Genomic DNA, 19,465 nt, shown 5'->3' with positions numbered 1-19,465 from the left:
ATTTCAGTAAACGTATGACAAGTCAATATTGAAACTGGAGCAAAATCAGTTGTGTGTAAAAGATCAGCGCATGCTGTGGTTAAGTGTCTCTGCAGACATTGCATACAGAAAACTGATTTCCTCCCATCTTGTTACGAGATACAGAGAGGAAATGCCCTGGCCTTATCGCAATTCCATTATGTCAAGCAAGTTCTCAAGAGCCAGCGAAGCAGCTTGGAGAAAACTGCACCAGCTGCTGTAGACTTTCTTCTCTATCTGGGAGATGCTGACTGCCTTGTGTGAATAATTACTGTTAACTTGTCTCAAACCAATGCTGATTGTAACTGGCCGGAGGCTTCCAGCCAGACAATTACTTACCCTGCCTGTCAGGCAGACAGAGGGGGAAGTGTTCATTTTAAAAGGCAGTACCTGTGTCATTTCACAGCATTTTTGGCTTCATGGGCAAATATTATTATTAAGGAAATCACCAGCATAGTTTTCAGTTCCTAACAATGAAGCAGTTAATCTGATTTTATTGAGATAATTGATCCGTGTGCTTTATTTTTATATATGTTGAGTCACCCTGGAACAATGTCTTCCAAGTTGTGGTCATATGTAATAGAAGTGAAAAACAAATCGGCTCGGTGTGTTTGTATTCATGTCCCATGCCAACTATTTCATTCCTGTCCCATCAGCTGCTTGCTTTCCTGATTTGCCACATCTAAAACTTGCCAATAGTTCAATATAGTCAAAACATAATACAGTAGAATCTCAGAATTACAAATTGGCCCGTCAACCACGCACCTCATTTGGAACCAGAAGTATGCAATCGGGCGCAGCAGCAGAGACGCACACAAATCAGCACAGTTAAATGTAAACTACTAAAACATAAAGGGAAAGTTGGAAAAAAAATGATTTGACAAGAAAACTGTTTCTGTGCTTGTTTCGTTTAAATTAAGGTGGTGAAAAGGAACATTTTTCTTCTGCATAGTTAAGTTTCAAAGCTGTATTAAATCAATGTAAACTTTTGAAAGAACAACCATAATGTTTTGATCAGAATTACAAACGTTTCAGAGTTACAGCCAACCTCCATTCCTGTTTGTAACTCTTAGGTTCTACTGGATAACAAACGTGCAGTTTTTTATCATTTCCCTCTCCCCCATTTTACATTTTCCCCTTTCAGCTGAAAAGAGCAAAGTTGTTTTCAGATGTCTCTACACATTATACAGGCTAAATAGTGTTTACACAGGTGGAGTCACTTGAGAACAATTGGAGGTTCACTAGTTCATTAGTTCTGGCACAGATTGCCCTTAGCTTTATTTAACTTCTTAGCATGAATATCACTGGTTTTCTTAAATAAATTACAGCTACCAGATTTTACCCATTGGGAACCTGAAACATTTTTCAGTCAACAATTTGGACTATGATACAATTGTGCTCTGTGAATACCTTGTTGGTTTTACCCAATTTTTTTGTTTTCGTCTGTACCAAATTGCATAAATTACATGCTGGGTTTTTTATATGTAGCCAGTCTTAGAATCAAGTCAGTGTCAGTGTATTAAACATGCACCAGGTTTAAATACAGTGATCGTTGCTATGGTTCTAAAATCAGTGGTCCCCAAGCTTTTTATGTTGCATTCCCTTTACCCTTAATGAAATCTGTCTGCGCCCCACCAGGAGCAGGGCCAGGGGCCGAGAGCCAGGGTTGGAACAGCGCTGGGTGGCTCTCCCTCCAGGGGCTGCCCCAGGCCCTGCTGCACCCCACCCTCCCAAATGTTCCTCTCTGCCCCCCAGTTTGGGGACCACTGTTCTAAATGCATGTGTGCATTCTTACTGTGTTTCTAAAATAGTGAGGAGTCCCCCCTTTCATCTGGTTATAGGTACTGCAGGTGCAAAGTTAACGTTCCACTATATCCCACTTAGCAAAATGGAAGTGATATCTGACCACAGTTTTAAAACAAAAATGCCCAATTATCTTGTTAACTCCTCAATATCCTCTTTAAGTTCTCTGCTAAACCATGATGAACTCGCTTTTGAAATCCCTACAGTGGTTTGAGAAGAACGTATTGAATTACCAAAGGAAACAATGACCTATCAAATGACTAGCTTGCGCCTCTTTAAAAAAAAAAAAAAAGTGTATTCTCTTTGTTGTTGGTATTATCCAGCATCATTCTGTTAATTTCAAAATGTTCTATCACAATCGGTTAGTGTGTAAGCTGGTCATAGGGTCTTCTGGAAAGGAGACTTCAGGAACGAAAAAATAAACATCTTTTCTGTTGCAGGGTTTCTTGGATAATCCAGCAGTAAACCACCAAATTGTTTTGCGCCTGTTACGTTATATCATCCGCCTCATTTGGAGACTGCAGTAATGGCTATGTACAGAGAGACATTCTGAGATTGTCCAGTTGTCACCAGAGTATCCTTTCCGTACCTTGTGTATGCAATTAACAAATCCTCCTTTTCCTAAAGGACATGCGGGACAGTAGGACTCCGTGTTTGTACAAAATATGCACAGACTGTCTCATTTTGTCCGTCAGAAAACACGAGGTTTTTTAAATGGCAATTCACTGTGAACACGTCACGATGGATTTTGGAAATGGATATATAAAAGCTTTGTGAAGCAGGACTTTATGTGAGAGTGGTGTTTACGCTGGTTTTTCTTGAACTTTTAAAAGACTGATTTGGAAAGAAAATGATCAAACATTATTGAATGATTTTCATACTCCATTTTCTGGAAACCTGTAGACTGATCTCTGATATATTCTGCAATGGAGTTAACTGAGCCAGCTAACTTGCAGAGCTGCCTTAGTTTGTTATAAAATAACTATGTACAGATGTCCCCCCCAGCACCCCCCCAGCAAGGAGGGGTCAGATTCATGCTTTCCCTCCATTCCTAACTCATAAATTGAAGCTAATTGAAGAATGGTAGAAGGATTTGCATCAGAACTTCAGTTACCCTGCAAATCTCTACCACCACCCTAAATTCAACTGTGTGTGTGTGTCACACACAGCATACTTCCTGCTGACTGATTTTAAACTGCAGCTAAGTGCAACTGGTGTGCTCCCCCTGAAACGTCCACCTCTTCCACTCTACCAGCAGGAATCTCAGTTGACCTGAATTTTCCAGCCTAACGGTGAAAATATTATGCTTCAAAATCCATACCAAGTTGCCTTTCTAAAAGTTCTTTATATTTAATGAGTCTGGATACGTTTGCATATTATATAACATAGAATGTTGAAGGCTGGGGGATAATAGAACAATGAAATATTTGTGGGGTAAAAGCGTTCCTGAGACACTGCAATCTTGGCCAAAGTTGGAGGGTTGCATAACTTCAGAAACTATTTTAAATTTCACTTAATATTTTACTGTGACTGTTGATAAACCCAATTGGTATTGCTGGTTTTTTAATATGTTGGATTTTTGCTAGAGCTGGCTTTGTACTTAAGATCTATTCTGAGAGATGCAAGGAACTAACAGACATTAACAGTGGAACATGTGGACTGCTGACTGTGTTACATCCGTCTTGAGGGCAACGTACAATATTTGAATTGTTGTGGTTCAAAAAATCCCACAAGTGAATGAATAAATATGCATTGGAAGCAAAAGTTAGGCCATTTTGAAAGTTCTAGCAAAACTTCCATATAATCTTTTTAAATAATACAATTTTAAGGGCAGTCACTGTATTCGTACATCAGACATTCTGTGATTTGTTCAAAGATTAACCAAAAACAGAACTAAGTTAAATCAAGATTCCTATACTGGAGTGACTTGCTAAGTAGGTTGCAGGAGGCATCCAGCACAGGAAAAGTTTTAACTTACCTTTTCTTTTAATTAGATCTTCTTTCTACAGAACTCCCTTTACCGCTTCTTGGTTCACTGAAGTTATTCCAGAAGGCATCATTCTGTGAAACCACAAATACCATGGATTGCAAGACTTGTAAACTTCTGGTCTTTAGAACATAACAGAATGATGCATTCTGCAACAACTTCAGTGACTCAAGAAGTGCCAAGAGGACTTCGCAGAAAGAAAAACTTTATTTTTAATTTTGAAGTGTGTATATTGAATGCTGCCCCAAGCCTGTTGCATGGGCACTGTAACCACAAATCTAGGTTAAAACTGAATTTTAATATTGGTTTTATAGTCCACCTTTACACCATGGGAAACTGCATGACGGGTGCTTTGGGAGCGCACAGTTCCTTCAGATGGTGTATTAATGCAGAATTTATCCCAATCTGGCTTCAGAATCTGGCTTCCTTTTGTATGTGATGCAGAGAGCTTGCATGATTCAGTTTTCTATTTGCTACAGTCTACTTCAAAATGCCGCATTTTATTTCTGGTTTCACCAGCACCATAGAAAAGTATGATACGTTTTCTTCCAAAACATTGCAATATGTTCACCAGCGTATGCTGAGTGCCATTGTATTTTTTTTTTTTTAGTTTTGACAAGTAAATTTGTACAATATGTACTCTATGCACTGACCACTGGTGCCTCTGGGGCAGGTGGGAGGGTTCCTCTAAACATGGCTCAATTCCCCAGTTGCATTAATTCACCCCCACAAGCAGTGAATCCGGAGAACAAAAACACACGTTGGCTCTGTAGGCTAAACCTTTGTCCTAGGAGTTGGCCTCAATTATCAAAGCAGTTGGGTTTTTTTGTTTGTTTGTTTTTGTTTTACTTTTGTAGAGCAATATTGGTGACTTAAATTGTATCTGGAGTTTCAAGCAGAAATTCAGTAGTGCTGATGGCAGATAGTCACTTCCATGACAGCATGGTTTTGGATCATACCAAAGTACTAGGCGTAAAGTGGAGTGGAGAATTCAGAACGTCCTACATGTAGTGAATTGGGCAGGTATAAATGTATGTTTGGTAAAGAGTTCTCACTGCTACCGGATGCTGGAAGTGAGAATAAGACTGGAAGGGCCTAGACACCATTACTTTTGTTCCATTTTCAACATTCCTCACATGTCAGAGTCACACAGCCATTAAATAGCTTAGACAAAAATCAGATTTTCCAACACTAGACATTGCAGTCATCTTTTGAACAGAATTGGACCCTAGCCACTTCCTGGAACGACTTTAGAGTTGATCAGGTGCTTTGAGGTATAAGAGTCTTGAAACCTCCTCATAAAGCCACATTGTCCACTAGTTGTCATGATGAACAGAGTAGAGCTAGTTCTGAAATTTGGAATTGCGATATGCACCTTTCTGAATGCACCAAAGACATTTGTGTTTACAGTACCCCCCGCCCCCACCACACACACACACGCACTTCTACAATTGGTGCAGGCATGTGCGCACACACGCTTCTACAAGTGGAGCACTTTATTTCAGTTCTTTTAAATATAGTGCCCTTGGGAGAGTTGGCATCAGTACTACATATTTTCTCCCTCTCCATCCCACCTCTTAAGGCTCTGCTGGCCCAGTGCCTGAAGACTTGGGTGCTTTCTTTGTACATTTACCTCTAGCATGGTAGTGCAACAGGTTTGCCACCACACCATGGCTTCAGACTAGCTTACTGTAAGCGTAATAAATGATTTAAAAAACAATTCTGTGAATTATATGAACTTAAAGAACAAGATATTGGCACCATGTGACTTGGACTTCTCTGCGCTCTTGTTTATCAAGAAGTTTCCTGCAGATGTTTTTACAGTATGTATTTTAAAAAAATAACTCAAACTAATCCCATTGTCTTTGATCATTTAAAACTGGTTTTGTGCCTTGGCAACCTGTCTGCCCAGGTTAGATTTGTGGGTGGTTATTGAAATTGTTTCTTAAATCTCAACATAACATTAAAAACAGTTATAATACTTAGTTAGTTGAGGGATTTCTTCTAATTCCATACAATCCACACTCTGCCCTGCCAAAACGGCTTTCTGAAGAATTTTCTTTGGTTGTGGAGAAACCAGATTCAAATTTTTCCTACAAAACTTGTATGATACTGTATTATGCTTTTTCTCCTTCAATAACTGTAAATATTTGAGTATTTATTAGATTAGGGCATCATATTATTCTTATCTGAGCCAAATGTCTGTGTGCAATGTTTTTTCTTTTCTTACTATGTCATGTAAAGTTTTGTACAGCATATAAAGTAAATTACTGTTTTTCTAAGTCTTTTTTAGAATTGAACTTGGTAAATACTGTAGATTCTTTTTTCTGTGTAATTAATGCACTCTACTGTTCCATAATGCTGTAACTTGTAGAAATGTTGTATATTTATTTTCTGCTTATTTAAGTTCCTGTAAAGTTTTTAATGAATTTTTACTGGTATATATGGAATTAGTGATTGATCAGTGTAGAGCACTGTCTTCTAATTCAGTGCAATCAATAACGTTTAGTTACTGAGTAAAAGTGCCTAAGTGACTTAGGCTCCTAAGTCCCATTTTCAAAAGAGGCTGTGGAGTACCTCAGTCAAAGTCCAGGGGACTTGGGTTTCTGTGCGCCTAAAGTCTCTCTTGAAAATTGTATCCACAATTTAATCCCCCATTTCGGCCACATTTAACTTTCTGGACTCAATGATTCAGCACCGTAGATAGAGGCAGAGAGTTGAAGTAAAATATGATATGGAGATGCAAACTCGGCCAAACACCAAAGCCACATCCAGAATCAATTTGTAGCTCAAAGCATTAATTTGTTACAAATAACTTTATTGGTCTAAGCAAAACATTATCATCCCAAGGGGGCCAAGGGCAGCTTATTCAAACATATTAGTAAACTGAAGTGCAGTATTCTCACTTTTTCAAGACCTGAACAATGTGCCAATCCCCCACCTTCTCGTTCTCCACTGCCTTCAGATTTCACCCTCCCTGTGCTCCTACTGAATCTGGCTGCCTCACTTCATTGCTTCAGCCAGTTGCCAGAATTAAAAATTATGCTGTAGATTTTAGTTCGATAACTTGATAGTGCTTCCTGGTAACTCAATAATAACCCTCTTTTGGGATATTAAACACCTTATCCTCAGTTTACATAGTGCAGGACATGGCTGTTACCTCGTAAACAAGAAGCCCCTGCAAGTTATTTATAGAACTACTTTCTACTTGGATTTTTAGAGTAAACTTTTGCATCCTGGTTTCAAGACCACTCATTACTGTAGCAAAGCTCCTTATCAGGTACAAACATAGCACTGATCATGTACTGATTAATCACTAACTTGTTTCATAGGACCCAGCATATGTAGCATTTTTATTGCAATTTCCCTGGCTTACTTGTGGTTTGCACTGATGAATTTTTGACAGGGTAATTGCCACGTTACTTGTGCAATACTGCTGTACATAGCTACAGATCTTTTTTTAAGATGCAATCTTTTATGTTAATGAATTTTATATAAATAAAACTTTCATCTATTTGTGATGAGTATTATTTTGCTCAAATTCAACATTTTATGCTCTTCTGAGGTAAGGTGTATGGAATTGTAGATGGGGCTTTAATTATCGGTCACTGATACCTGTGCAGGTACCACTCACTTTCCCAGGCATTTTAACCTTGCGTAATTTAAGCAGTTTCCATGTCCTTATTGGCGATGGAGGTTGGAAGAGCACACTTTTCATACCACATTTCAACCATACCCTGGGAATGTCTCTGTTAAATGTTTCCATGGTGCACACTGAATTCCCACACGCTTCTCTGTACACAGACTGCTGCCGTCACTGTGGATGAGAACCTCACCTGAGGAACGAGTGGCACTGCCTCTCTCAAAGTCAGGTGTGGGTTTGCATTCAGCCGTTGCTCTTCCACTTGCACACGTGGAGTATCAAACACCCTCGTTCTGTCCCGTGGACTGGCATGGAATTAAATAGCTGGTTGGGAGGTGGGAGGATAGTTCAGTGGGGTTTGGAACAGGCCCATAATGAGCTAGGGGAGGGACTAGAGTGCATCAATAATGTTCGTACATGACACTTATTTTACGGGAGTTGTGAATGCCATAGAGGACACAATTAGTAGAAATGGGCTCTTGTGATGAGCAAGATGGGCAGAAAATGAGACTAAGATTCAACTTTGAAATCTGCACGTTCATACACTGGGGGGAAATAATCAAATGCAGCCTAGGTAGGCATGGCCTGTACAGCAAAGATAGACACAGCCCAAGTCCCTGCTGAGCACTACAAGGGCTCAGAGCTCCACCCAGGGGAGTCTCCTGACCAAGCTAAAGCCTGAATTTAGCTCCAGGAGTAATTCTAGATCGTGTTGGCTGGAGGAAGGTGAAGAAAGGATGGGGCTGCAACACGGGGGGTCCCAGCGTCTTGCAGAGAGGCAGCACTAGAGTCTCAAATTTTTTTATACTGCAAGTGACCATGACAAGGATTTTATACAACAAAGGAAGAGGCAGTGTTTGGTTTTCGGCAGTGGATTGTAGGGAGGAATAGGAATGTCAGAGGTGCCCTGAGGGGTTTCAGGTACGAAAGTCCAAAGCCAAAAGTGGGAGAAGGAAACCGTGGTTATGTGGGAGCCTTTGAAGGGACGGGCATGAGGGTGATGTGAGTCCTGAGCCATACGGGTGAAGGAAGATCTTGAAAGGATGCTGCTGAGCTTGGCCTTGCTGGGGAATGTGAAGTGATCAGTGACAGGTGTCAGAAAGTGGCAGGATGGAGGTAGGTAACATGCAGAGGCAGGAAGGGAGCAAGCCCTGGTGCAGAGAAGATGCCGGCATGGCAAAGCATTCCAGCAATAGGAATCATGGGGTGTGGAGTAGACGTGGAAGATGGTGAACAGGAGTTGGCAACAGCCAGCATGTGGGGTGACAGGGAGAAGTCATTTTGTGGATGAAAAATGAGAATTGAGGGGGCGGGGGTCATTCAGGCTGAGAGGACAGAGCCGCAAGCATGCACTGATGGGCCGAGGGCAGGCATGAGCTGGCAGGTTTGGAAGTCGCTTGCACAGAGGCAGGCAGCCAGAGATAATGTGTAAAGGAGGTACAGGGTGAAGGGCCTCAGCATAGACTGTGCAAAGGGACACTGAGCGGGGAGATGAGATGAGGGACTGAAGTCATAGGAGAATCAGCTGAATGAGAAGAGTAAAAACAATGTGAACTTTGACCTGAGCTAAATTGGTTCTGGGAAGGGCTCTGAGTAGGTTTTGGCTGGTGGTGCCCTGCCAGTGTGGGGGTCAGACCTACAAGCACTAGCTGGGTGATTTCCTGGCCAAAAGCGGATTTGCTGTTGAGCCAGACAGAGGCTGTGATGCCTGAGACACTTGGCAAAGCCCGGAGGGACAAGGCCTGCCCTTCTCTGCAGTCAGCATGCAGGCCACGACGGTGAGACTTCGGGGCTCTACCAACTGAGGGATGCCAAGCTGTGTCTGAGCCTGGCTTAAGGCAAAAGGAAAGGAGGCTACTGGCCAGGGTCCTGTGAAATCAATCTAAGAGTCAAGCTAAAACCAAGACAAAACGGACTAGCAGTAGCTAGCTCACTCTCCCCGGCCAGGTAATGTTCCCTGGACACTCAGGCTACAGCTGGCAGGGGGTTTATGAGCTGAATGGCCTAGGAAGCACCTCAGCGTGGGTCCAAGGAGAGGGATATTCCACACAGAGTTTGCCAAAATTGGTTGTAATGGCTGTATGGTGGTGGGAAAGCAACATCCCCTAAGCTCTTACTGCTGAGCCACGCCGTCTGTGTGCAGAAACATGGCTCTAGCACTAGCCACAGAAGCTGCAAGACCTGGTACAAAGGAGCAGAGTTTGCCCTTGTACTCCAGAGCACTACACAAAGCTGAAAACGTATCCCCAGAGGCAGAATGCTTTCTAGCCTGGAGCAGCATCAGCCACCTGCCAAGAGCCCTAGTTATTTCAAGGTTTGCTCCTCACAAACCTGACTGTGGGGTGAACGGGCCCCTGTTTGGACAGCAGACCTGAATCCCCTCTCCTGCAAGCCTTGTGGAAGCCCTGGGGATCAATGTGGAGTAGGGAGGAAGGCACAGGGGAGTGAATTGGACCTGTTGCTGGAAAAGGCAACCCCTGTCCAGCCAGGGACATCCCTCAGTCGGGGGCAGACGGTTGAAAGCTGGTTCTGGCAGGAGGCAGAGAGAGCCATGCAGGTCCTGTTCCTAGACTCAGCTGCTTCAGTGGATGTCGGTCCTGTTCAGGGCCTACCCCCTGGGGCTGATGGTTTGATGACTCACCTGTCCCCCTGTATGTTAAGGGCTGTTGCCATCCTCCACCCCACTGAACACTCTCTGCTCTGGCTACAGTTCTCCCCCATCGTTACAGACCCATAGTCACTGCAGCACGGTCAGAGGCCCTGCTCAGACATCAAGGACATTGCTGTGGTCCTGGCTGGGCTACAGGTCTTGAATGTTGCTGAATAGGAGAGCTGCTCCCCAGCGTGAGACTGAGGTGATGGCTGTGCAGAGTGACTCTTGCAATGAATTCTCTGGAGAGCTGTCCCCAGCAGCAGCAGGACTGCGGAGACGTACAGAGGTGAAGAGAGAGAGAGAAATGAGGCAGGACGATTCATAAAAAAAATGACTGGAGCCCCTCCCAGCCCCTGGCAACAGTTGTGTCAGGGAGGTCTTGGCTTCCACTAGCTGGGACAGTTGACTAGCTGATGGGGCTGTATCTCTTGGGGCTGCTTCAGGAGCTGGATGGCCTTTTCCTGTGTTTTCTGTGCTGGGACGACTGCCCTGCTAGCAGAGTCCTGACGAGCTCCCAGACACCTCATTCACTGACCTGCACTGAGCCTGGGTTGGTTGATAACAAAGCTTCAGTAAGATACAAAATACCTAGAGCTGCTCACGAGGCCCTCGGCTGGCAATCATCCTGATAAGGCTAAAAGTGACACTTAATAACCCCCCCCCTTAGTTAAAAGTCCAGTGTGACATGCGTAGGAGGAGAAACTGATCACCTGTCTGATGCAGCAGAGCTCACCCGGAGGAGGCGAAGGGAGTTCTTTGCTGTCACATCTCAAGAGAAGTAACATTAGAAGTATGAGCAATGGGCTGAATGTCACAGGGGAGGCCAGCGGTAGCATGTGAGAAATCACATGGGCTCAAGCCCCAGGACTCAGGAAACAGCACCATTGCTGGTAAAAGGTGCAGCTAACAGGTGCAGGCTTCCACAGCGGGGACTGGACCCAGGGGAGTTAGGCACCTAAATGCTTCAGAGCATCTGGGCCTTCGTGTTTAAATAGGAACAAAGAATGTCGGCCACACCTCCAGGGTGAGGGGACACATTAGCCTGGGAAGCAGGGATTCAGACCAGGACTTTGGGGTCGACGTGGAGAATCAGCTGAACATGAGCTCCAAGAGCAACACAGGGGCCAAACGGTAATGGGATCCTGGGAGGTATAAACAGGGGACTCTGGAGTAGGCGGCGAGAGGTGATTTTACCTCTGTGTTTGGCACGGATGCAACCGCTGGTGCAATTCTGTGCCAATCCTGGTGTCCACAATTTAAGAGGGATATTGATAAATTGGAGAGGAGCCACAGGGATGATTGAAGGATTAGAGAACCTGCCTTAGGTTAAGGGGAAAATTGACTGGGCTCTAAGTGGCTACACGAGGCTAACAGGTGGCTCTTCAGTCTAGCAGACAAAGGTACAACAAGATCCCAAGGCTGCAAGTGGGAGGGAGACAAACTGGAAACAAAGCACACGTTAACCCCTCGGTAGAGTCATCCCCTGCTGGCAGTGAATTCTCAATCACTGGCAATTTTAAAACCAAACTGGGAGTTTCTTCTAAAAGATCAATTAGGTTGAAGCACAGTTCTTGGCACCAAAGCAGAAATCAAGCCAGGGACGTTCTAGGACTTGTGGTCAGGCTGGGTTATTATGATAGCCGCTTCTGGACTAAAAATCTATTAATCTGTGAAATCCCACTGGCAGCTGAGCCAGATTAATGCAGGGGACAACTGTGCTAACTGAGGGCATGGCAAGAAGAAACATAGCACACGAGACTCAGGAGCCGACCTGAGCGTGTCCAGTGCTGGCTACTAAGCTGTGGAATGCTCCGTCTCAGCTCAGAACGCGCTGCTGTGCGACCTCCCGCGTGTCCAGCGGGAAACACTCTCGTGCCAACGCCAGCCCACAATAAAGGAACCACAGTGCTTACATGAAAGGAAACGCAGGCTGCCAGAAGGCGAAGAGCAGAAGCCAGTGCTGTTTCTGGTGAGGTGCTCCCTGGAGTGCTGGGAGGGGAAGCCGAGTTGAGCCGAGCCTCTGAGTCTGAGCAGCATCCAGCCCCTGGCCCCATCTTGGGGTGCAGACCTGCAGTCAAACACTCCCTCCTAAGAGCGGATCCTGCTGCTCAGCCCCTGGCCGATCAGACTGCCCTGTCTTCACACACGCTCCTCTGGAACTCCACCTCAGGGTGGGAGCCTTCTGGGTGACCAGGGGAACACAGCAGTAGGGTAACATTTAAATAAAGAGACACTTCACCCAGAATCTAACACAATTCTTTTTTAACCTCGTCATATCAAACACAAGAGTGTACAGATCATTTAAAAACCAAACCTCCTACCCGCACTGCACCTCGCTAGGTCCCCCTTCCCTTGGGATTCCTTGCCGCATGCAGGCTGTTACATTGCTGGATGTCTTCTCCCTCATGGAGTCTTTCTCCCTTCTTCTCTCCATGCCCCACAGTTCCTCCATGGGGCTCTCTATATGTTCCCCTTGCAACACTTGGCTTCCTGTGTTCTGTCTCTTTGGTAACTTTCCTCAGCTCAAAAAAACCTTCCCCTCAATGAGGCTGGATAAACCTGCTTTCCCCCTAGAATGCTGTCACTGTTTCACATAACTTTTGTATGGTCAAAGTACTGTCATTAACATTAAGCCTCCCCTATTGTCCCGTCTCTGGTGTACGCCTACTGCAGTCCTGTCAGTCAGCAATGGTGCAGCCACAATATAGATCTATAGGCTTTCCAAGGCATGGTAATTTCACAGTACATTTGTCACACTTTCAGCGTACCTGTGCCCCTATTTCCCCTCTGTGGTCCCTTGAGGGCACCCACTTACGGTTTCTGGCTCCCAGCCATCACCTCATTTGGGCAGGGACCCACATCTCTCTCCCTTCTGACCAGAGGTTTTCATGCTGCATGGCATTGTCTTCCACTGTGCTATGCCCAGCAAGCCAGTCTGCCTAAAAGCCGGTGCCTGCGAGTTGCTTTTGCTCCGAGGACGATGGTGAGTATTGCCAGAAGTTACCACCCAGCTCCTTCTAAGCAAGCACATTTATTCTTCAGGGAAAAGCATTACAGAGAAAACATAAAAACTAGTCCGAGTTCCTGTACACATGCGAAAAGCTCACCTTGCCTCACGGGGCTTTAGTTGGACAAAGTCTTTCCAACCCTTGGACAGGCAGTCCTGTCCGGCTGCCGGATCAGCAGGCTCTGTGTCAATTCAAGTTCATACCCAAAACCCTTTCTTCTCCTAGTCTCAGGGAAACCCAGCGTGAAGCAGGATCTGCAAACCAGGTCAGGAAGTGGTGCCTTGCTAGCATTGTTTGCTCTCAGCATCTCACCTTAATCACACCCCCCGTGTTTAGTTCCTGGAGGAGTCTGGTAATTCTGCCCCATGAAGTTGCAACAATCCCTGTCCCATAGTGATAATTAACTTAGTACAATATTGCTATTGCATGCGGTTGCAGGATCTGTCACACCAAATGTCATAGCATCACCCAGAATTCCTAAGCAGCACTGACAGGGCCCCATCTCGTCCCCTTTTTTCACCCTGCTTAGTACCTAGCTACTACAACAACCGCTTCTCTCGTCGTACCACAGAGAGAGAAAATACAGAGTTACCATTCTATGATGGCAGCACGGTGCTTATCTATCTACCTGTCAGTTAGCTGGGCCCCACCACCGCAGAATTTGAACATTTCGCCATCGAGAATATATTTATTCTCTCAATGTCCCTGTGAGGCAGGGCAGTGCTGGTATCCTCACTTCACACATGGGGAGCAGAGGCACCAAGAAACTAAATGACTTGCCCAGGGTCACACGGAAAGTCTGTGGCAGAGCAGGGAGTTGAACCCAGGTGACAGCTGTGCTGCTGTAGTGCTTTGGCATAGCTGCTTGCTACAGCGACAAGAGGGGTGCTCTTGTCACTACAGGGAATCCACCTCCTGAGAGCATCACTAGGCCAGTGGAAGAATTCTTCCATCGACCTAGCGCAGCCTACAGTGGGGGTGAGGCCGGCTTGCCGCTGTCCCACAGGGGTGGATTTTTCACACCCCTGAGTGACATAGGATTGAGAGTGCAGACCTGGGTCAGGCTAGTGCCCATCTTCCTCACCACTCTCCCCAGGCTTCCCCAGGAACGATTCTGTGATGTCTTCCTGCCTTGGTGGAATGGCTCATCTCAAACCTGCCCCCAGACTGACCAGGGGAAAAGCCATTTTATCCCATTCTGCTTGAGATTCAGGCTCCAGTTACAAGCTGCTTGAGGCATGTGTCATCGGCTTAGCTCTGGTCAGAGCGGCTTTGAAGTTCCTTGACTGTTAAAATGTGTATATTAAATGAAGCTAATTAACAAGACGTTTTCCAGCACTTCCTGGAGCATTCGAAAACAAAAACTGCCTCTCCTAGCAGGGAGATGCCAGCAGCCAACTCAAATCCAGCAGCCTTGGGCTCCTTTCTTATAAAATCCAGCAGTTCCTCATATTCCTAACACACCATTACCTTGTCTGTACCCCAGGCTCCCAAGCGACTTGCCGGGCAAGGCAACCAATCTTCGAGCTGCAGGCCACGGACTCTGAAGTTGGAAGTCCATAAAAACGAAGTGCCCGTGTTATCCTACCGGGTGGAAGGGTTCGAAGTGCTGCAGCCTGGGGAAGACATTAACCTTCCAGTTTATTTTATTATTGCCCTGTCCAAACCCACCCTGAGCCACTGCCTTTCCTGACCACACCGACATGAACGTTCCTGGCCGCTCTAACCTGGATGTCGGGCCGTGGGTGGGCTGGCGGAGCCGCGAGGAGAGTGCCAGACTGGCAGTGCAGGGTGAAATGCACAGAGAGCTGCACACGGGGCCATCCTTTGAGGAGCTCTGCCCCGTTCATTCGCTGGCTGGGGTCTGTACAGCACCCTGAGCGGTGCAGTTCCTTTAGTCACCCCCGGGCTGTTTACTGAACTGACACTTCACTTTTAAAGGCAGGTCGTCCCACTGCAGCAGCCGCCCAGGTGTGGGCTATGGTGCTGAGAGGGAACAGCCCCCGGGGGCAGGTGAGGGCGAGTGTCGTCACAGGCGGCTCTGGTCGCTCTCAGCCCATCCCGAGAGGGCTCAGCTCCAGGAGACCCCATTGCAAGCACCATGTCAGTGCATGTCCGCGCTGCCCCCCCATCCCCGCACCCCTGCTTGCAGCGCTAGTGACAATGTTGATCAGGGCGTCCTGGTGCTGCTGTGGCTGCCGGGCGGTAATCTGAACTGTGCGGCTGCATTGGTCGGACCACCTAGGACCAGGACAGAGGAGTTACCGTGCTGGCGATGTCACGCCGCCTCCCCTACACTCGCTGCCGCCGCCTTCTAGCTGCTGGCTCCCTGCTCAGAGGTCCCACGCCCCCCACCTTCCCCAGCCGTTCCCACCAGGCTCCCCTCCAGCCTCCTGCTGTGGGCCCTCTCTTCCAGCCGGTGCCTCCAGTGGCATGGGCTCCTCTCATACCTATATAATCTCTCCAGCCTTTGCCTCTCTGTCCCAGCGAGCGTTGCCAGCTCTTCCCACTGCTCCTCCAATGCCTCATCCCAGGAGCGCCAGCCCTACGTGCTGAAACCTGCCTGCCGCTGTCTTCCCTAACGCTGCCCTCGCTGTCTCCATCCCGCTGTCTCCATCCTCTATCTCCATCTTCTTCACCCTGACTCACCCTCTTGCCAGAGCCCGTGTCATAGACTCAGACTCATAGACTTTAAGGTCAGAAGGGACCATTGTGATCATCTAGTCCGACCTCCTGCACAACGCAGGCCACAGAATCTCACCCACCCACTCCTGTAACCAAACCCCTGACCTATGTCTGAGCTATTGAACTCCTCAACTCGTGGTTTGAAGACCTCAAGCTGCAGAGAATCCTCCCCCGTCTCCTAAGAGTTGCTGTTCCCCTCGACCCAAATCCGTCTCCATTCTCCCAACTACAGCAGCTGCCTGGCACTAACCTCGCCCCTTTCAATCAGTTCAAAATGCTGCCACCAAAAATACCTACCTTGTTTCCGGCTCTGAGCACATCCAGTCTGTGCTCCTGCCCCCAGCTCCGCCCTGCCTTTGAATCCTTTACAGCCCTTGTGCCTACCCATGTGTTTCTGTAGTAGTCACTCACTGGAGTCTTCCCCTTCCCCCATCTCCAGAGCTTCCCTCCCCGCCGTCAGTCTTGGCTGTGGAGATATCTTCTCTAAAGGGAAACTCCAGCCTAAGATCAAAAAGATTCTATTGCGCCGTGGGAGGGACTTGGACTCCTGCAAGTGAGGTTTCCGATGTGTCTGACCTGAGCCTCCCTTTACATTTGGTTGCCAATAGAAGTGTTGATTCTTCTCCGACCTCAGGGACTTTCCTTTGCCTGCCTCAGTGAGCATAAGATTCTGTTTGCTTACACAGACCATCAACAGAGTACAAAGAAGATAACCATTTATGAACATAAGAACGGCCACACTGGGTCAGAGCAAGGGTCCATCTAGCCCAGTGTCCTGTCTTCTGACAGTGGGCAATGCCAGGTGCCCCAGAGGGAATGAACAGAACAGGGTAATTATCGAGTGATCCATCCCGTCACCCAGTCCCAGCATCGGTCAGTTAGAGGCTTAGGCCACCTGGAGCAGGGGTTGAATCCCTGGCCATCTTGGGGAATAGCCATTGATGGATTTATCCTCCGTGAACTTAACCTAGTTCTTTTTTTAACCCAGTTACCGTTTTGGCCCTGACATCGAGTGCCCAGGTGGACTGTGCATTGTGTGAAGAAATACTTCCTTACATTTGTTTCAAACCTGCTGTCTGTTAATTTCATTGGGCAATCCCTGGTTCCTGTACTATGTGAAGGGGTAACTATCACTTCCTTATTCGCGTTCTCCACCCCGGGCATGATTTTATAGCTCTCTATCATCTCCCCCCTTAGTCGTCTCTTTTCCAAGCTGATCAGTCCCAGTCAGCTTAATCTGTCCTCTGACGAAAGCTGTTCCATCTCCTAATCATTTTTGTTGCCCTTCTCTGAACCTTTTCCATTTCTAATAGATATTTCCTGAGATGGGGGTGAGCAGATCTGCACACAGTATTCAAGGTGTGAGCGTACCATGGCTTTATACATGGCTCTTCTGATAGTTTCTCTCTTATCTGTCCCTTTCCTAATGGTTCCTAACATTGTTCGCTTTTCTGACTCCTGCTGCATGTTGATTGGATGTTTTCAGAGAACTACCCACAGTGACTCCAAGATCTTTCTTGAGCGGGAACAGCTAATTTAGACCCCGTCATTTTGTCTGTATAGTTGGAATTACATTTTTCAATGTGTATCACTTTGCATCTATCAACACTGGGCAACAAAATGACAGCTGCAAGTCGATCACCCAGTTTAGTGAGATCCCTTCGTAACCCTGCAGTCTGCCTGGGACTTAACTATCTTGAGTAGTTTTGTATCATCTGCAAATTTTGCCACTTCACTGTTTACCCCTTTTTCCAGATCATTTATGAATATATTGAATAGGACTGGGCCCAGTACAGACCCCTGGGGGACACCACTGTTTACCTCTCTCCATTGAGAAAACTGACCATTTATTCCTACCCTTTGTTTCCTGTCTTTTAACCACTTATTGCTCCAAAAGAGGAACCTTCCCTCTTGTTTGGAGGAAAAAATGCTGCTTTCCTTCTGGAATTTCCCCTTTCTCTGTTTGCAAAGCTTGAGGGTAAATCACGTCTTTCCCTTTCAATGCTGCTGACCCTCTGCCTCATGTTACCACCAGCGCTAGATTTTCTGTCAAATGCCCATTTCTGTTTTCTGTGTGATGCTCACCCTGGCCTACAGAACTCCCTTGTAAAGTCCACGCCACTTTTTCAACAACTCTATTCCTTATTTTCTTGACATTCAAATACCAGTATAGATCGGGTAACGTTTCCAAAAGTGCCTGAGTGTCTTAGGTGCCTCAGTGTCATTACAGTGATTTAGCCTCCCAAGGGCAGGTTGTCAGTGGTATTTAGGCACCGAAAGCTGTTTGTAGACACGCAGTGGGAGCAACAGAAGCACCTAAGCAGGGTGGGTGTTTAATCCAGTGGGACCCAGATGCCTCTCCTGCTTAGGTTCTTTTGAAAACTCCACTAGGTGCCTAAATACCTTTGAAAATCTGCCCCAAGTGCCTAGCCACTTTAGAAAATGGAACGTAGGTGCTTGTGAAACTGTTACTCCAAAACAATACTATCCCAGTAGCGTTTATACAATGGTTCTGTGGTACATACCTGAACTACCCTCCAATTAGTAACAAGGATGATGATGATTTAATAATTAAATCTTCTTAAAATGACTAACATTCACCTGATCTGTTGGCAAGAATGCTTGTGTAGGATGCCGTATCTCTGAGACAGTAAAATGTTAATGACCAGTATTTTCTCAGCACCAGCGTGATGGGACCTATTGGGATTGGACTGTCACAGGCTCCCAGCTTTGCCCTGACTCTGCCCCCACTGAAATCGAGGGCAGTTTTACAATCGATTTTCCGGGGAGCACAAACAGGCCAGTGCGTAGCGTGTCTGGAAATCTCATCGCTAGAGTTCACTAAAGCACCCTGACGTGTCTCTGTACAGGCACTGAACGGAGCAGTGTCCAATGTGTGTGGCTCCAATCTCTCTCCCTCTCTCTTGGACACAGCCTCACTTTGGTCACGTTGTTATTTCCCTGGGCAGGACCAAACGCCCGAGCCGCGGTGAAGAAAAGCAGCCTTGCATCTGCATTGAAAATGTTTTCTGTGCGAACTGGTTCAAAATGCTCTCCAGTTCCAAGGCTATTCACTTTGCCTCTACCTGTTGAAAAAGAGTGAGTGAGCCTGGGTTCAAATGACCACACCAGCGGGCTGGGTTTGATATGTGTAAAAGAACTTGCCCACTCCTTGGAGACACACACACAGCCCCACAAACATGGGCATAGCCCTTTGCTGGGTGGACGGTACTGCTGTGACACTAGGCAGCTATGGGGAGAAGTACTTTGCTAATATTTCCTCCCCTGTCCCCCGGGTTTTCTCCGGTTTCCTCAGAGTTTACTGCCCAGTTCCCTAGCTCTAGAGCACAGGGAATGGGCCACTGCCCCTGAAGACAGCCTGGCTCAGTTTCCACCACAAAAACTGGAAGACCACCATCATTTGTATGGGCCACCTCACTACCACTGGCAAAACAGGAAATGGCTAATGAGGGAGAGTCTCTCTGAGGTAAATGGGATGACCTCTCACTGTGACACATCAGCTAATCTTATGACACAACACATTCATTTGAAATGTCTTCCTCAAACATTCCAGTCTGTGTTTTCTTCATACACTGAAGAAAGAGGAAACTCAAACACTAAAATCCCCCCGACTTTCAGACAATACTGTCAACTCAGAAGTCAGTGTA

The 19,465-nt window shown here is 46.4% G+C and overlaps 1 protein-coding gene and 1 long non-coding RNA gene across 17 annotated transcripts in view; one reads left to right on the top strand and one right to left on the bottom strand.

Moving 5' to 3' along the window:
• Positions 1-19,465, bottom strand: part of LOC115649336 — a 176,440-nt gene that overhangs the window by 5,205 nt on the left and 151,770 nt on the right. Inside the window, exon 4 of one of the 3 annotated variants that reach the window (XR_003999810.1) lies at positions 5,815-14,728. The exons of the other annotated variants lie outside the window; for them this stretch is intronic. This is a non-coding gene — a long non-coding RNA (uncharacterized LOC115649336). Of the gene's footprint in view, positions 1-5,814; positions 14,729-19,465 lie in introns of those variants that run through there. 3 annotated transcript variants of the gene reach the window in all.
• BCL2L11 (BCL2 like 11) overlaps positions 1-19,465 on the top strand; it is an 85,439-nt gene that overhangs the window by 47,158 nt on the left and 18,816 nt on the right. For 11 of the 14 annotated variants that reach the window (XM_030558230.1, XM_030558228.1, XM_030558223.1 and 8 more), the window contains one exon: positions 2,262-7,324. The exons of 1 other annotated variant lie outside the window; for it this stretch is intronic. In XM_030558230.1, coding sequence (XP_030414090.1) covers positions 2,262-2,348 — 87 coding nt within the window. In that variant the 3' untranslated portion in view covers positions 2,349-7,324. Of the gene's footprint in view, positions 1-2,261; positions 7,325-19,465 lie in introns of those variants that run through there. 2 more of the 14 variants (XM_030558233.1, XM_030558225.1) reach the window with 2 other exon arrangements.

The sequence above is a fragment of the Gopherus evgoodei genome, chromosome 3 (genome assembly GCF_007399415.2).
Source record: "Gopherus evgoodei ecotype Sinaloan lineage chromosome 3, rGopEvg1_v1.p, whole genome shotgun sequence".
In the NCBI taxonomy this organism is placed as follows: Eukaryota; Metazoa; Chordata; order Testudines; family Testudinidae; genus Gopherus; species Gopherus evgoodei.
Note: the sequence above shows the minus strand (reverse complement) of the source record. Positions and strands in the feature narration are given on the sequence as shown.